At 35.2% G+C, this 17,912-nt stretch overlaps 2 protein-coding genes across 2 annotated transcripts; both read left to right on the forward strand.

The window, feature by feature from the left end:
• Positions 1–5,109: 5,109 nt before the first annotated feature.
• On the forward strand, positions 5,110–5,559 carry BDCG_09018 (uncharacterized protein; the record flags this gene model as incomplete). The annotated part of the gene is made up of 1 exon (XM_045424795.1): positions 5,110–5,559. One exon carries the CDS (start codon positions 5,110–5,112, stop codon positions 5,557–5,559), a length of 450 nt encoding a protein of 149 aa, XP_045273426.1.
• A 144-nt stretch (positions 5,560–5,703) lies between these two features.
• On the forward strand, positions 5,704–6,266 carry BDCG_17916 (uncharacterized protein). Its single transcript, XM_045426963.1, has one exon. It carries the CDS (start codon positions 5,903–5,905, stop codon positions 6,176–6,178), a length of 276 nt encoding a protein of 91 aa, XP_045282794.1. The 5' UTR covers positions 5,704–5,902; the 3' UTR covers positions 6,179–6,266.
• Positions 6,267–17,912: the final 11,646 nt, after the last annotated feature.

Here is a 17,912-nt window from a genome sequence, read left to right on the forward strand (position 1 = left end):
TTTAATCTAGTATTCTCTTTCACTCTCTAGTGCTTCATGAACAGAATGATGAGTTACAGAGTTCTCTTCTAAGAATTCCTTGTATTCACAGAGTAAAGAGACATGAAAAACATTATATATCTATAACTCAGATAACAGTTTCAATCTGTAGAACTGCAAGCTAACTTTCTTCATAATCTTACAAGACTCTGTTTATAAGAGATTCAGCTTCTTACTAGATCTCTGTGTGATGATGTTTTCTAGACTTAGTCAGACTCTATCATCTTTCTTAAAACTCTTCACAATGTGCTTGAAGTCATAGTATCTCTTCTGATACTCTTAAGTCTTTCTCAAGAATTCACAGACTTTCTCCTGAATCTTCTGAATTCTCTCAGCCTGTTCACAGGTATTATCACACTCTATAGTGTACTCTCACGGGTTCATCAAGATCATCTGTGAATGAGTCTCAGTGAGCATCTCAAAGAGGATTTTATCTGTACTGACATGCTTTGAGTTGTTGTATATAAACTCTGTGAGTGATAATCAATGCACTCAGTCATTCTGATTGTAATTGACAAAGCATCACAGATACTGTTTCAATATACTTATCAGATGTTCTATCTGACTATCTGTCTGTTGATAAAAAGCTGTGCTTAGATCTTACAAGATCTTCAGTATAGTTATCAGATCAGATCAGAACTCTTCTGCAAAGATTAATTCTCTGTCTGAGACAATGTTCATAGATAATTCATGCAATCAGATCACATTGCAGACAAAGATGTGAGTCAAATCCTTTAACTTCAAGTTCTTGCAGATAGATATAAAGTGTGTCATCTTGATAAAGCAATTCACTATCACCAGTACACTGTCAAAGCAGGTATCATATATGTTCTTGCTTTCAGAGAGGCTCACAAGGACATTCATTCCTAGCTGTTTCCAAGGTTCTCACAAGATGAGTAGAGAAGTGAGTTCTTCATATAACCTGAACTGCACTACTCATGAATTCTGACAAACAGCATAAGAATTCACTATCTTCTTCACAAGTTCTTGCATCTTCAGTCAGAAGTATTTTCTTACAAGCAACTCATGAGTTCTAGTATCTGCAAAATGACTCACTAGAGAAGAGTTATGATACCTTTTAATGAGTTCTACACATAGAAACTCATTCACAAGCACATAAATTCAGCCCTCTCTTTACAAGAGATTATTTAAGTCTCTTCAATTCTTTATTTCTGCAGAATTGATTCCTGTCATAAGCAGTTTCTGAATATACTGAGCATATTTATTCTTCAGTTACAGTTCAGACAATCTGAATAGAAGATCTTACAAAGACTTATGCTCTGTTTTTTCTTGCATCAGGTCTTTCACAGTGCTTCTCAAAGCTCACAAACTCTTCAGATTATAGATACCCTCTTCAAGAATTCTTGTGAAGATTCTCAGAGTGTTGACTCTCAGTGTTGTAGAAAGTAGTTATACAGGCTTCTTTTCTCTCTTCTCCCTCTTCTCTTGCAAGGGATTGAGAGACTCTTCAGTCAATCTCTTTACAACACTCAGTTCAAGCATCTCATGAAGCTTTTCTGCCTTCTCTAGTCTCTCTGTGTCTGTCACCCTGGCCTTCTTAACATAGTCTGATCTGTAAGAGAGTCTGTCTGCTGAGTTCTTAGTTCTCTTGATATGTTCTATCTTGAATCAGAACTCACTCAGTCTCTGAGCTCAGTGAACCTGCTGCTGTGAGAGTTTCTTGATTAAAGTAAACTGTTATAAGCTGTCATAATCAGTTCTAACAGTAATCACTGTTATAAGACTCTCAAAGTAGTGACATCAGTGATGAAAGAATTTCACTATTATAAGGAGCTTCTGATTATGAATGTTATAGTTAATCTCTGTGAGTTGTATCTTCTGCAAGAAAAAGGTCACTGAAACCCAGTTCTCATTTAACTGTAGTTACAAGACTATTTCTGAAATCACAAAGAAGAAGACATCTGTCTTCAATCTGATTAAGAGTAAGAAATCAAAGTGGAATAGCATCACTGTGTCTGTGAATATCTGTTTCAATCTTACAAAGACTTCATGAGCTTCTGAAATAAGAAAGTTCTCACAGTTCTCTCTTCTCAATAATCTTTTCATTCTCTATTCACAGAATAACTTCTTCTTATTTTCACTCTTCAGTATGTCTGTAAGAGTCAAGAAGATTCTCATGAATATAAAGATAAACTATCTATAAAAATTCACAAAGCTCAGAAAGATCTGAATCTTATGAATACTAGTTAGCTTCAGTCATGATAGAATAGTCTCAATCTGTGAAGATTTCATCTGAATATTATCTGCAGTGATTATATATTCTAGGAAATTAATTCAGCAGGCACTGAAGTTGTACTTCACAAGCTTAATATACAGTCCTGTCTTATCTAAGGCCTTCAACATGCTTCACACATGCTCAGTGTGTTCTTTCTCCTTCATGAAGTACATCATCACATCATTCAGATATATTACTATGAAGACATTCAGATATGCATAAAGTGTTTTATTAATGAAAGACTGGAATACTGTAGAGACATTAGTCAGATCAAAAGACATCACTAGATATTCAAACAATTTCAGTGCAGTTCTAAAGACAGTCTTTCATTCATTCTCAGACTGTATTCACAGCTATGTATATATATTGATCATATTCAGTTATATGAATATAACAGCTCTCATGAGACAGTTGATCACATTCTCAATCAGAGACAGAGAGTAGCAGCTCTTTATTATCTTGAAGTTCAGATTGTGATAGTCTACACACAATCTGAGATCTTCATTCTTCTTCTTCACAAATATCACAGAGGCTCTTGTGAAGATCTGTAAAGATTAGATGAAGTCATTCTTCAGATTCTTCTTCACATAGGTCTGTAAGACCTCTGTCTTATAATGAAAGAGCTTATAGATTGATTCTCAGAAGAGTTTCTGTTCTTCTATCAAATCTATTATCAGATTCTTCTCACAGTGAGAAGAAAGCTCAGCTGCCTTAGCTGAGCTGAACATCTCTGTGAGATCTTAGTATTTCTCTGATATCTGAAGCTCAGTTTCCATGATCACAAGGTTCTCAGACACTTGCAAAGTCATTATATAGATGAGCTTGTCTTCTCTAATCAACTCTACAGTATCAACTGCTTCTATCTTTATAAGTGAGTCTGTCAACACTGATTGAAAGTATAAACCTGACTTGTGAACAGCTATGTGTGAATTGTGTCTTTGAAGTTATACAAGTTTCAAATACATGTTATCTGTGATGTCTGTGATAATCACAGTTTCTGCAAATCTTCTTCAGGTTTCAGAGAGATCTTGCAATTCAAAGGTGACTCTCATGAGTTTCTCAGTTCTCAGATCTGAGTTCTCACATCCTGCTTGTTACAAGAGCAGGTTCTCAGTCTTCATCTTTCAGCTTATTTGCTCTGCAAGCTTTAGAGACATCACAGTGATCTGGGATTCTGAGTTCATCAATGCTTCTCATGCTTGCAGAGTAGCAGTATCACAGCACAGTCTCTCTCTGTAAGCAAGCATTTTCATTGAGAGAGTAACAGATTCAGGTGTCAGCTTCAAGACTCTTAAGAAGGCTATTGCTGACTCTGTTCATAACTTCTCAAATTTCTATTTTGATTTATCTGAACAGTTTGTGTGAAGATATTCTGATTTAGAACAGATAAAGCAGAGTCTCTTTTTCTTAATCTCTCTGTTATATACTCTGTTTGCAGAAGCTTGTGAAGCTCTTTCTCTCTGCTCAGCAGTCAGACACAAATCTCTCTGTGTCTTGTCATCTTTTTCTGATAAACCTGTTCTCTGTTGTTCTGGCCCTTACAGAGTCAGTCAATGATTCACTCTTCACAGGTCTGTGACTCTCACAGTGATTTATAAGTGATGAATGAGAGTCATCAGTTTCTTCAGAGTCAAGAACTTAGAGTCTTGCTCAATGAGCTTGTTCTGTATATCTTTATTCAGCCTCTTCACAAACATCATTATTCAGGTCTTGTTTCAGAGCTCTGTTTTCACAGATCTCAATTCACATCACAATTTCATAAAGTGCTGTGAGTAGTCTTTATCAGATTTCTCACCTCTTTTTCTAATATTGATGATCACAGCTCAGATGTTCTCTGTCTGACTTATAAAGTCTCTCAACTTATTCTCTAAATAGGTCTTGAGAACAGATTATCAGAATCTCTTATGATCATTCTCTAGATAATTCAGCCAGTTCTTGACTTCAGTGTAATAGAGGCCTGTCATCACATAGATGACAGCTTCTTCATCTTTCATGTCACACAGCCAGGCTTGTGAGTCAATTTCAAATACAAACTTGTAAAAGCTTTTATAGATTATGATTCAATAGATGGCCTTAAGTGATCACAGCTTGAGAAAGTTTCTTTTCAGTTCACAGGTGTCTCTGAAGATCATGTCTAGAGACTCAGTTCAAGAGTGTTTGTGAACAGTAAGCATTTCTTGTAGAAAAATAGCTTGATTCTGTGAGAGATGCTCAAGAATGTTCTTCACTGAGATTGATTCATTCATGGGTTCAGAGGGTTCCCCTGTCACAGATGCAGAGAATGATGTCCTGCAAGTGATTGATAAGTCCTCTGAGACTTCTTCCATGGGGGTTATCCATGATTCAGGTGGCTGCTCCTGGGTGCCTGCAGTAGGGTTCACAGGGGTTGAAGCACATGAGTTTCTAGTTCTTTCAGTCATAACAGGCAGTTGCTGACTGACTGAGCTTGAAATGTAAGAATAAGTACTCACAGGTGATTATTCAGGTGTTTGCAGCTTGACATGATATATACTGTTAACTACTAGAAGTGTTCACAGTAGAAAGATAAATGTAGAGATCAAATGTATAATAGCATTCAAGCTGAGTTGTGAATAGTATTCGCGAACTCCAGTCTATATAGTTGTGTGTAGCCAAGGGCCGCTAGCCCTATTGGTTACGCGAGAGATAGGAATAGGGGTAAAGGATCCGCGAGGAGCGGGATTTCTTACAATTCCATCGGTTCGTTAACCAATCAAGGTTGATATATCAATGGAAGATTGAAAGATCGCACGAAACAGAAGTTCCATCCATGGATGAAAGCATGTGAACCAGCGTTGCGAACACCTGACAACATCATGAGACATCTTAATATCCTGTTCCAAGACACTGCCATGCAACAGAAAGCATTAGATTGGTTACAGAGTGCTCAACAGAGGAACACTCCTCTTACAACATTCATCCCTGACTTCAACACCAAGATTCTAGAAGCAGGTGGTCAGTCTTGGGAGGATCAAATGAAGATTAGCATGCTCAAGAAGGCATTGACTTTCGAACTCTTACAGGCCCTTGTGAGCGCAGATGAAGACCCAACTTATGAAGGCTTCTGCACACAGCTCCGGACAATGAATGATCATCTTACCAAGCTCAAGAATATACAGAACAGTGGCAGAAGACATTACACCCCAGCGACTTATACACCTGCACCGACAAATAACCCAGTCACTTATACACCTGCACTGACAGATAACCCAGCCACTCATACACCCACACCGAAGAACAACCATGATGCAGATGCCATGAACTGAATAGATTCAAATGCCTATGCACAAGCAAGAGTTTCTGCCATTCGAACAGGCTTCTGAGTCCCAGGGATCACTCCCGAAGAAGTCGCTGATCGACATCAACATGGAGTATGCATCAATTGTAACCGATTGGGACACATAGCTTCCAACTGCCAATCAACCTATGTGCCTCCACACTCAAGAGAAAGATCAGCGCCTGTCCGCGCCAGCCACATTACATTAGAGGAAGATTCAGAAGATAACTACAAGAATGCCCTGATGAAACAGGGAAAAGATTAGCTCCTGTTCAAATTCGCAAACAGGAGCTTGAAGAGATTGAACAACAACAATTTGAAGAGAAGCCACTATGCAATCTCCAGTCATAAGACATCATAACCTCCAGTGTATCCCCTTATCAAAAACTTCACACCGAACCGCCGCGCCGCCACCAATCCAATCCCTTCTCAACCGACCAGACTCTGAGTTCCGCGTTATCCGAAACAGCGGCCCTTTACCAATGGGAACTGCTTCTGGAAAGGGGGGGCTAATGTGGCGGGCTGCGCCCGATCAATCATATAGACTATTCTGTTACACTCCACAGATTCTACGTACGCTCCGATCCTCGGCCATTCTCGATTGCTGATCCTCGGCCGCCACCCCGATCAATCATATAGACTATTCTGTTACACTCCACAGATTCCACGTACGCTCCGATCCTCGGCCATTCTCGATCGCCACTCTGAACCTCGGGCATTCTCGATTGCCGACCCTCGGCCATTCTCGATCACCGATCCTCGGCTGCTACGAACGCGCATATATTCTTCCGCCCCGAAGCTCCACCGCGTACGCCACCACATACACATATAAATATCCACCTCGATCGCCGATTCTTACACTTTCTCTTTCTTTTCTTCTCTAGCGTTTTTATCTTTGTTATATAAGACCTATCAATATTATACCGATCTATTCGGCGTAGGCCCCTTACAGTACAGATAAAGCTGTGAAATTCAGATAAGATATTTCTCTTATATCTCAGAAAATCTCTGATCTTAATCTCTCTATCTTCATAATAGATGTAGATGTGTAGAGGCTGTGACAGTGACAGAGTGATTGAAGAGCTCATATTAAAATATGCAGCAGGTTCAGAAATCTCAGATTTCTGCCAGAGTAGAGATGTACATACTCTAGAAAATGATGTAGTGTTTCTCTCAGAGAATGAGATCAGATCAGTCTTAGTGCAGATGCATGAGATTATATCAGTCTGTTAGAGCTTGACTGATTCAAACTTGTAATCAGATGAAGCAATTCAAATTATAATATAATAGAACTGAAGCAGTGACTAGTCAGTGATAATATATAGAGATAGTTGTTTAAGAAGCTGTATAAGTGAGCTTGACTATCTTACTTGAATAGTGAGCTCACAGACTACAGAGTTATTGCAAGAATATCACAGATATAATACTTAGTATACTAAGAAGATTGTATAAGACATGCAGTAACTCTTGTGTATATTTCAGTAGAAATAAAATAAATTACTAGTTTCTTTAATAAGAAGTCAGCATCTAGCTATTCTATATAGATAATGAATAGATACTCTTCTCTCATTTCATAAGTAAGAATAGCTGAAGTGATATCTCAGCAGTGTCTCATTGTCAAGAAAGAGTAATCTGCTGATCTTGTATAGAAGCAGGGTTCTCATATTCATCAATCAGATCTTCCTATGATATATCCGAATGATGTCATAGAGTGGTTGGAAACCAGTTCAGTCGGCCTGCGGGATGAATGGAATCATCCGCATGGAAGCGATGAGCCGTGTGAAACCGCAATGGGGCCTTGACGCGGCCGGGAGCGTGACAGATATCAAGATGAATGAGAGAGAAGAAAGTCAGAAGACTGCTGCAGAAGTGACTGATGATGAAGAATTATAAGTAGAATTAAAAGTGAGAGCTGAACAGACAGATACAGATGCTGAAGAATTATTATTAATAGAAGAGAATAAGAAGTACTGAAGAACTAGTCAGAAGCAGTATGAAACTCTGAGTGATAATATTTTGAGAAAGTCAGAGCAGAAGAAGAATGTCAAGAGTGATCAGATATCTTAACTGTATAATATAGTATGTATAAGATGCCTGCATCACAATGATAAGACTGACTTACACTTTCAGCAGAATAACAAGCTTACTTGTCTGAGTATGTCAATCATACAGAACCTGACTGTGAAGAGGCTTGTAAATATCATATCAATCATTGAAAGACTCATGAGACATAGTAAGAAGATGTTATTTATCAATCATGAATTTTTCATTTTACTCAGTCAGTGATTGATTAAAGATTTGAAGTAGTTATCTATTAAGTGAAAGTTATGCTGATGAATGAATAATGATAAGCTAATCACTTCACAGATTATCAATTCTAAGAATTTTACTAATCAGAATATTGTTATTCTGCAGACCTGTGAAAAAATAGCTTCTATATTATATCAGTGTTGTGTGAAGAGTCAGAGATAATTCAAGAAATATATAGTTATCTCTGCAGATAATAAACAGACATAGTAAGAATATAGCACTTATATCAACTGTTAGTGAAGAAATAAGAGATTTCACTGCTCTTTAAATTACTATAACTGATATGAACTTGAGTGAAATGTAGATAACTTACTGTTTGAAGAGAGTATGTCTGAATTTGAAAAGACTGCAGTTAAGAAGACAGATATTAATAACATTATTAAGATCAGTGATATAGAGAAGAAGAATGATTCAACTATAGTTTTAATAAAGAGAATATCTATAACTTTCAAGTACAAGACATTGAGTCTGATTACACTGAAACTCTTGAAACATATTTAAATCAGTGAGCAGAGCATCTTGACATCTGTGAAGATGAGCAGTGAGATAAAGACAAGCTATTCAATCTCTGCTAAGATGATTAACAAGGCTAAGATGAGTAGTGTATAACAGTCATCAATTCTGTCTTCTGAAGATCACACAGTCAATTGTAGAGCTCAAGATTTAAAGATGCTGAGGTAATTATCTAATCTTGACAAGTATAATCTGAACACTGTTCAGATCATGTGAAAGAAACTGAACAAGATAACTGAGTTTATTAATGTGATTTCAGCTGTGAGAGATACTATAATTAATAATCATTTCTTTAAGTTATCTAGCAGAGTGTATTTCAGTAATCTTATAAATGAGAAGTTATCAGCAGATGTTACATTTTAAAATACACATCTCACTGAGCAGAAGATCAAGCTGCAGAAAGAGCTTGAAGATGATTGATAAGAAGAAATAGAATGAAATAATGAAAAGAGTGAAAGATGATGATTTTCTTATTTTCTTTATCTTCTTATTCAATAGCTAAAATTAGATTATAATACATTTTCTTTCTTTCTTTCACTCTATCTCTATTTTACTTTTCTTTCTATTATTTACTCAGCTGATTATGAGACTTCTTAGTCATGAAGATCTTGATCAGATGTAGAGTGTCTTATATGATAACTTTAAGAGACTCTCAGATCAGATCTTCATATTTCTTTTACTTAATCTGAAGATAAGTCTTATCATTCTCTGTACACTTTCTTATAATGTTTTCAACTTCAAATTACAACTGATCATTAATAAGTACTGATTCTGATAATAAGTGCTTCATATTCACTTCTGTTAACACAGTCTTTTTCAGATGAATGATGAAGATTACTGAGTGCATTCATTAATCAGCTGACAGTTTTAATTAAAATACAGTATCTGATATCTTCTGAAGAACATGAAATGAGTCTACTTATAAAAGTGATAGCTTAAATGTTTCTTTTAACATATAGTTCTTTTGAGCTTTTTAAGCAAGGTTCAAGAAGACTCAATCATCAATCTGAATAGTTAATTGAGAATGAAATCAATCAAAGAACTCAGTCATTCTAGCTTTTATCAGAGTATATAAGTCAAGAATATCTTGTTACACTGCATCTTATGCAGTGATGAACTCAGCTATATCTAGCAAAGCTTTCTCATTATTCAATGACAGTTATCTAGACTTTACACCTGTGAGTAATTCAAAGAGAGAGATCATTACTGACTGTACAGTTACTGAGTTTAATACTCTTTTCACTTATTCAAGCAGAGCAGTTCAATTTACTTCATATTCATCTATAAGAAGTATTCACAATGTAACTTCAATCATGAGATTGATTCACTCACTTTGACTATTTAAGTGAGAATTGTAGACAGTTGTCATTCATATCTTAATTCTCATGAGTTGAAGAACTGACTTTCAAAATTACAATGTAAATTTGAGATCTCTATCTGAAATAATTATCAGTGAGAGCTATCAGCAGCAGATCATCTTCTTATAGAAGTCTTTCACTTATTATAAAGTATTTCATCATTTCTGTTCTACAATTAGAATTACTGCTTTTGAAAATTTATCTGTGACTGTCAATATAGTGTCACAATTATCACTCACAGATAATTCTGTAATAAAATCAATTAAAAGAACTTTAAACAGCTGTTTTAAGAATGAGATGAGATGTAATTTACCCTCTGATAAGTGATTCAGCAGTTTGACTAGTTGATAATTAAGACATTGTAATAGATGATCTAGAATTCTCTTTCAGACATGAAAAAGAAAGAAGAACTGATGAATAAGGTTTTTCATTCAATGAAGGCCAGAGTGACCTGTCACATCATGACATATATAGATAATATCTTATACCAGCAATTTGAGAATACAGAGATGTGATTCTTTGAAGAATAATAACTCATCTCACACTGTAAACAACTGATATCACTCTTTCTGACTGGTCTTGTGAAAGACCTTTCTCAATGCCAGATTGCAGAGAATATCTTAGTATAGTTGCTTTTTAAATTCATCAGCAAGCTCTATTACTGTAGTTAAAATCATACATATCTTCACTAAAGATACATCTGTCATCAGTTCATTTATCTGATTGATGATAATCTGACAGATTTTTTTCTACTCTTCAGAGAGAATCTCTTCTGAATCATTATCTAAATAGCATAATCTGAATAGAGTGTCAGTATTAGCATGTGCAGCACTCTTACAATAGTGAATTATTATTTATAAAAGATATAAGCTTAGAACTAAGACTTAATTCATCAGTTGATTGCTACAATGACCTATTATCAACAACTGAAAAGTAAATACAAGAGTGATATGATTTATGACAACTGTAAACTCACTGTCTAAATACTGCAGTAATTTCTGCAGAGCTTATATGAGTTCAAGACACTTCAATTCAGTTACTCAGTAGCACTTTTCAGCTGCACTTAATCAGTAAGAGAGAAATAGAACAGATCTTTCAATGTTATTCATTCTAACTTAGTGTAGAGTTATTTCAATATCTCTTTGCTTACTGACATTCACATACAATATAAAGAGACATTTAAAGTCAGAATATACTCAGATGAGAGTGTTTATCAAGACTTGCTTTATTATGTTAAATAAATGTCTGACTTTCATAAGCAGAGTGTGAAACTATAATGAGTTCTCAAATCTTATTAACTTAGTCTTAGCTGTGTATGACACTCTTTTCTAACTCATTTTTAAATTATTACACAGCAACTTAATCTTGAGAGTCTCTAATACTTTTATCTGATCTGTATAAAAATCAACAAAATCACAATAATAATTGAAGAGGCTGACAATTTCTTCTAGTTCTTCAAGTGTTATAGAGAAGGCTAGATTAGTAATAGCAGCTACTTTCTCTTCTTAAGTAGATATTGTGAAAGCCCTAGGCTTCCTAGTACAGACTAGCGCCCCGCACCAAGCATATATCACTCACTAGATAGCTATCAATACAATCACTCAGACATTCAACAGGTTATGACCTGAATTGCTTGTTTTTTTTTTTTAAACCTTCTGCTACTACTACTTTTTCATTTATCTGAGGTATAAAATGTCTCGCGAGCTGCATCGCTGAACTGCAGAAGGATTCTGATGTAAGGTAACTGTTTGAAAGTCTTGATTGTAGGGAAAAGAAGTGACATCTTCTATATCAACTGCTGAATTCTGATGAGAAGTCAGGGAAGCTTTGATCATGAGAAAAACAGAATTCTGATGAGAGGTCAAAGATACTTTGATTATGAAAAAAAAAAAAAAAGAATTCTGATGAAAAGCAACTGTTTTGAAAGCTTTAATCACAGAAAAAGATTGATTCAAGAGGATAAATAAATGTCTTCAAGAATGTGAGTTACTGCAGAATTGTTGAATACATCTGTAAGTAACATGAATATGAATGAAGAATATGAGCAAGATACATCTACAAGTGATGTGAATATGAATGAAAACAATGAATACTCTGAGCCTAGAGATGAACCAGGTCAAATGAATGAATACACCTTGATAATAAGAATAATAGCATACATGGAGAAACAGAACAGATTGATAGAAATACTCATACAAAAACTAGATGAAGACTCTGATTCTTTGTCAATATGAAATCAAATGAATATCTTTGAACAGAGAGATGATTTGATGAATCAACTGACTACACATGTCACTGTCACTTCTACAACTACTACATCTATCACTGTCATTACTTCTAGTCACTCTTCATTCACTGTGAGAATCACTGTGAGAATCATTGCAAGAATAACTGTAAGAACTGTCATAAGAATCACTGTGAGAATCACTATGAGAATCACTGCAAGAGTCACTGCAAGAATCACTTATTCACACTACTACTACAAGCTGAGACCTCACAACCGCTGAAAGGGGAAGGGATAAATGAATATAATAAATACAACAAATACAGATGAATATAAATGAATACAATGAATATGATGAATTTGAAGGATTTGAGCACTACTGTGCAGTAATTTCATGTATCAGACCTAGTTCTAATGAGGAAACTAGATGCTGCTTTTTATAATTAATTATTATTATGAATTTGAATGATTTGAGAAGAATAGATAGAATAACTGCATGATAGCTAGTCTGAGAGAGAATATGAGAGCTCTAGACTTTCTAGTATGAACTAGCGCCCTGCATCAAGTATATATCACTCACTAGATAGCTATCAATACAATCACTCAGACGTTCAACAGATATGTCTAGTCAGTCAATATGATGACTCAGCAAACACACTGAGAAATACATGAAATAACATTTAGTTAATAACATTGTTATCTCAGATATCTTGAGAGCTGTGAAGACTTGCTGTATATAATGAAGATGTTCATTCAGTAAGTGAGAGAAGATGATGATGTTATCTACATAGACTAACATGAATTATTATAGAAATTTCACTAGAATCTTCTTCATACACTGTTGAAAGAACTCAGATGAGGTTGTCAATCTTATTATAATAACTATAAAATATTCAAGATCTTAGTGCAGAGTTATAAACATAATTTTGAAATAATCACTCTATTCAATTGCTTATTGAAAGAAGTCTTGACAGATATTCATGAATAAGAATACTGTAGAACTGTTAAGTGATTGCAACACATCTTATTATATCAGTAGAAAGTATGCATTGAGAAGTAAGTATGTATTTACTTTTCACAAATCAATCATCATTCTTAACTTTTCTCTAAGTCAGATTACAAAGATGAGTGAAGCAATGAGATTTCTGTCTTTAAGAGAAATACATTCAATTCTTCTATCTTATAGAAGCAGGTTCAGAATCTGATCAGCAGCTTTGCAATCTCTTCAAGATAAAGAATAGAGTCTCTGTTTCAGGCTGAAAAAGTTGCTCTTATCAATGAATCACAGTGATATCTTAACATCATTCAAAAATAAGTCTAGACTGAAGTTAAATAGTTTGTGATATCAGTCAATAATTACTTGAATAACTGCTCAGTCTTCTGCTGCTCAGTGATCTGATATATTCACTTAAATTCACTCAGTAAGAGTATCTGCTATGAGAATTTGAAGTAAATTATCCTGATCTTTCACATTCATCAAATATAATTCAATGTATAAGATAGAAAACAGAGAATCTTCTCAGTCAGAATGATGAATAATGTCAGTATTAATAACATAAATGATAATCTTCTTTCACTGTCAGAGTAGCTGTGAGTTTGACAGACATCTATCTGTGTGAATAGCATCTCTGATGATCTTGACATTTATGAAATATCTTTCATAAAATGTAACAAGCTCACTGTGAACATTAATAGTTACTTTCACTGATAATAATACATTATTAACTATGATTATATTGTATCTGAGATATTACACTAAGTGAAATTTGTCTTTAACAATGAAAAGAGAATCATCATTCACTCTCAAGATAAGATCTGTTATTATAAATAGATTTGATTCATTAGCTTCTGAGTCAACTTCTCAAATGCTCATGCATTGATTATATAGTATAGAGATCAGTCAACAATGAGAAAAGAATAGATTTGCTATTATTATATCAATAAGTAATATATCTGCATCTGTATTCACATAAACAGAGAGATTGCCTTGTGATATAATAATAAGAATAGTGAGAAAGATGTAAGACAAATACTATAGTTCACTAACATATTCTTAATCACTTATAGAGATATCACACACTATAATCACATATATGTCAGTATTAAAGATGTTTTAATAATCATCTGAGAGAATGTCTGTAGACAAGATAAGTCTCTCAGTACTTATTTCACTAATTATTTTTTCAACTTACTATCAGAATCTAGACTGAGATCTAGATTCAGTAGCTTATCATTATCTTTCTCAGTACTCTTCAGTTCAACTTGATTCACTGAATAATTACTGTTCTTCTCTTTTTTAAGACAGTGATTAATGTAATAAGAGTCTCTGCAGATGTAGCACTCTGCTATAGATACTGACAGTCTTTCTTCTTCTGTTATATACTGAATCAGCAACTTACTTATTATAAGAGCACTTGTGAGAATCACTGTCATCTCTACAGTAGATACAGACAGCTTTGTAGCTTCTGTCTGCTTGAACAGAGAGATGTAATACAGACAGTAGTTATTATTCTGTTCAAAACATCTGAAACTACATATATAGTTAGCAAATTGAGTCTTTCAATCAGTTCAAGTATATCAGACAGCTGACTCATTGTCTCTAATTCATTATTGAAAATTATTCAATTATTCAGTGAGAATAAATGATGTGATTAAGAAAAGATTGAACTTTAAACTCTCTCATAAGAGTCTCTTTACTATAACAGAGTCAGAGATTGCAGTAGCTTACAGTAAGTTAATCTTCTATAAGATATATAATATCAGAGACAGTTTATCTGACTTCTCAAAGAAAAAACACAGAGTCTGAGCTTTCATTCAAGCTTCTTCTTCTAATAACTGAAACTCATGTTTTAACTCATTGATAGTGATAGAGAGAAAGATATTCATATTCTTTCTCATTTTAATAGACAGACTGTTATGCTATTTCAACACCTGACTCTTCAGATATAGAGAAAATACACAGAGAACTACATCATCTCTCTTCTATATAATGATAAATTTCAAGTAACTGATAAATATTATTACATCTGTTTCTACTGAGTTAAATAGTATAATATCATCAGCTTATAATCTCACTGATCTATTATCACTTTATATGAATGAACAGAGTTCACTATTAAGCAGAAGATCAAGATTGTCATGAGTAGATATCTGATTTCTGTGTATTCAGTTTTTCTCTGAGTTATAAGTAAAATATACAGTGTCAGCTTCTCTGAGAAAATTAATTCTATCTCTTATTAGATTATAACAGTGTGTTCTGTCTTCAGCACTGCATAATCTCTATGAAATTATCAGCATTCATCAGATTCTAGAAGATGATTTAAAGCCTTTCTCAAAGAAAGTATCTAATTATCATATAGACTCATTAAGAAGATTATCAGCTTCAATATCTGTTTTATTAATCTGAGCTAAACAGTCTGTCTGCTGACAACAGTTCAGCTTCTATCTTTGAGCAGTAAACACAGCTTTCTTAATATAGAAGCTATTTCACACTTTCATTAATCTACTTCTTTTATCTGTCAATCATTTGAGATTCTCTTGAAGTTTGTTAATATATTCATTAATAAGAGTAGTATACTTATTCAACTGCTTCTTTCACTGATCAAGCTGATATTCATATTTATTAAGCTTACTCTCTTATCAGATCAGTCAGACTTCTAGCTATTCTAACTTCTCAATTATATCTAGTATTACTGCTTCATCAGAAGAAGTATAATTCTAACAGTCAAATTTATAAAAGCTTAAGATTATTAAATTCCTCTTCTTAGTATTCTTTATAACATCTGTATAGAAGACTTATAATCAGAAATCAATGACATTCTTTTATTTCACTACTGAAGCAGAGTTAAGAGTTATTTTTATGTTATTATAATATCTGACTGATACACTCATAAGAATATCTTTCACTTTGATACAATTATACAGTGTCACTTGACTTTTGATACTCTTATATTATTCATCTGTATTTCATCAGACTTCTGTAATTATAATAGCATGCTTTTCAGTCATTGCTTATAAGTAAGTTTGTTCTGAGTCAGATTCATTGATGAATTCTTGAGTGAGTTGTTCAATTTCACTAACAGACTTATTCAGTTCAGTAGAAGAGAGTGACTGATAGAAGCTGCTCTGAGTGATTTATTCATTCTACTTCATTATCATGACAGAGCTGACAAAGTCATATAAGAGTGCAAAGATGAGTTTATCACAACTGTGATCATATTCTAGATTAATTACTAGTGCTATAGCATTCTGAAGCAGAAGATGCCTAAATGATTATTAGTCAGATCTATCACTAGCTGTAATATCAAATGAAGTAGATTTAAATAACTGCAGGTCAGATCAATCACTAGCTGCAGTATTAAAAGAAGATAGAGTAACTAATCAGACTAATTATCAGCTAGTCAATCCTCAGTATTCACAGTCTGATTCAATCATCAGTGCTATATATATCAAGAGCAGAGCAGAAGTTAAAGAAGCTAGAAGAACTTGATTCTTAATAAGATATGCTATCAAATTGTAGTGTACACCACTACATAGAGTCAGATATAAGGATAAAAACTTGTCTTATTCTTCTAAAGATGGGAGATGGGCGTACACCCTTATATATACAGTGATTGTTTTATAGAGATTAACTCTTGTAGAAGGAGCAATTGTCTATGAAGAGAAGAACAGAGACTCTGTAGAGAAGGAGCAGACACTCTCATAGAAGGAGTGATCACATATGAAGGAAAGAATGGAGGCTCTGTAGAGAAGGAGTGGAAGCTCTCATAGAAGGAGCGATCGCATATGAAGGAAGGGCAGAGGGAGAAGGTAGTGGCAGAAGCTCCAGGAAACAGCAAGGGATGGAGCGGAAGCTAGAGCTGGATAGGGGATTGACTTGGATAGGGGGCGGAAGCACGCCACACCTCCTGTCTGCTTCTTCATTCGTGGTCCTTGAAAAAAAAAAAACTTTAGGAGGGTTATTATTTTTGCGTACCTACCTGGTACCTACACTTCCACTATTCTTGTGCAAGGACACACCGTTTCTTCCTTCTTTCCTTCCGATCCCGCTTCGTCTCGTCTCTCTCTTGTTATCGCCGTCTTCCGGGGGACGTTTTCGTTTCTTTGTGTAATTATTTGCATTATGTCCCCCATCGTTGCACGTTCGTATTTCATTTTTTCATCCACAGGTACGTTCATGTACATGTATGTACAATATTATCAGTAGTTAGGCTGGATACCCCAATGCTTCCAGCGCCTGGTTTTGATTTGTTATTGTTTTATATGATTTGATGGGATGGGGGGTCAACAAAAAGGGTTCTTTCTAGGAGGGCTACGCTGGAAAAGCCTCGATCAGACACCCAGCTCTGGAGGGCTACTACGCTGCGTAGTAGCTATCCGGACGGACCGGAACGGACAAGGTAAGTTTGTTTATGCCTCTTTTCTTCTCTTATCTCCTCCTTTGGAAAAAACCTTATTATGTTCGCCGGGAAATTTTGGTGGGGAGGAGAGCTTGTGGGACCCCCTCCCAGACTGATTTCCGTTTACCATTTCAAATTCCCACTGATGAATGGGCAGGCAAATGGAGGCAAATGGAGGGATGGAGGGGAGAGCAATAAGGGATATCCGCAGGCTCCCGGTGATACCCCACCGCCTCGTCTTCGTCTTGTAAGAGATTGAAGTCACAGCGATTACACTCTACTCTGGATGGATCAATGGAGCTATGGATAGAGGGAACTACTACTACTACTACTGAAGGGGAAGCCAGTCGACGAGTGCAACTTATCGGCCGAGATATATATCTTATCTCGCTACCGGGAGGCCCAGCTCAAGGCTAGGGAGAGCTGGATCCCGCTGAATGAAACCTCTGTAAGACACTATTTGGTGCTCTAAGACCCCTGATATTGCAGCTAGTCACTGAATTGAATCCCCGAATTCCTCAGGAGACCGTGAAGTGAA

This window comes from Blastomyces dermatitidis (assembly GCF_000003525.1).
Source record: "Blastomyces dermatitidis ER-3 genomic scaffold supercont1.13, whole genome shotgun sequence".
NCBI lineage: Eukaryota > Fungi > Ascomycota > Eurotiomycetes > Onygenales > Ajellomycetaceae > Blastomyces > Blastomyces dermatitidis.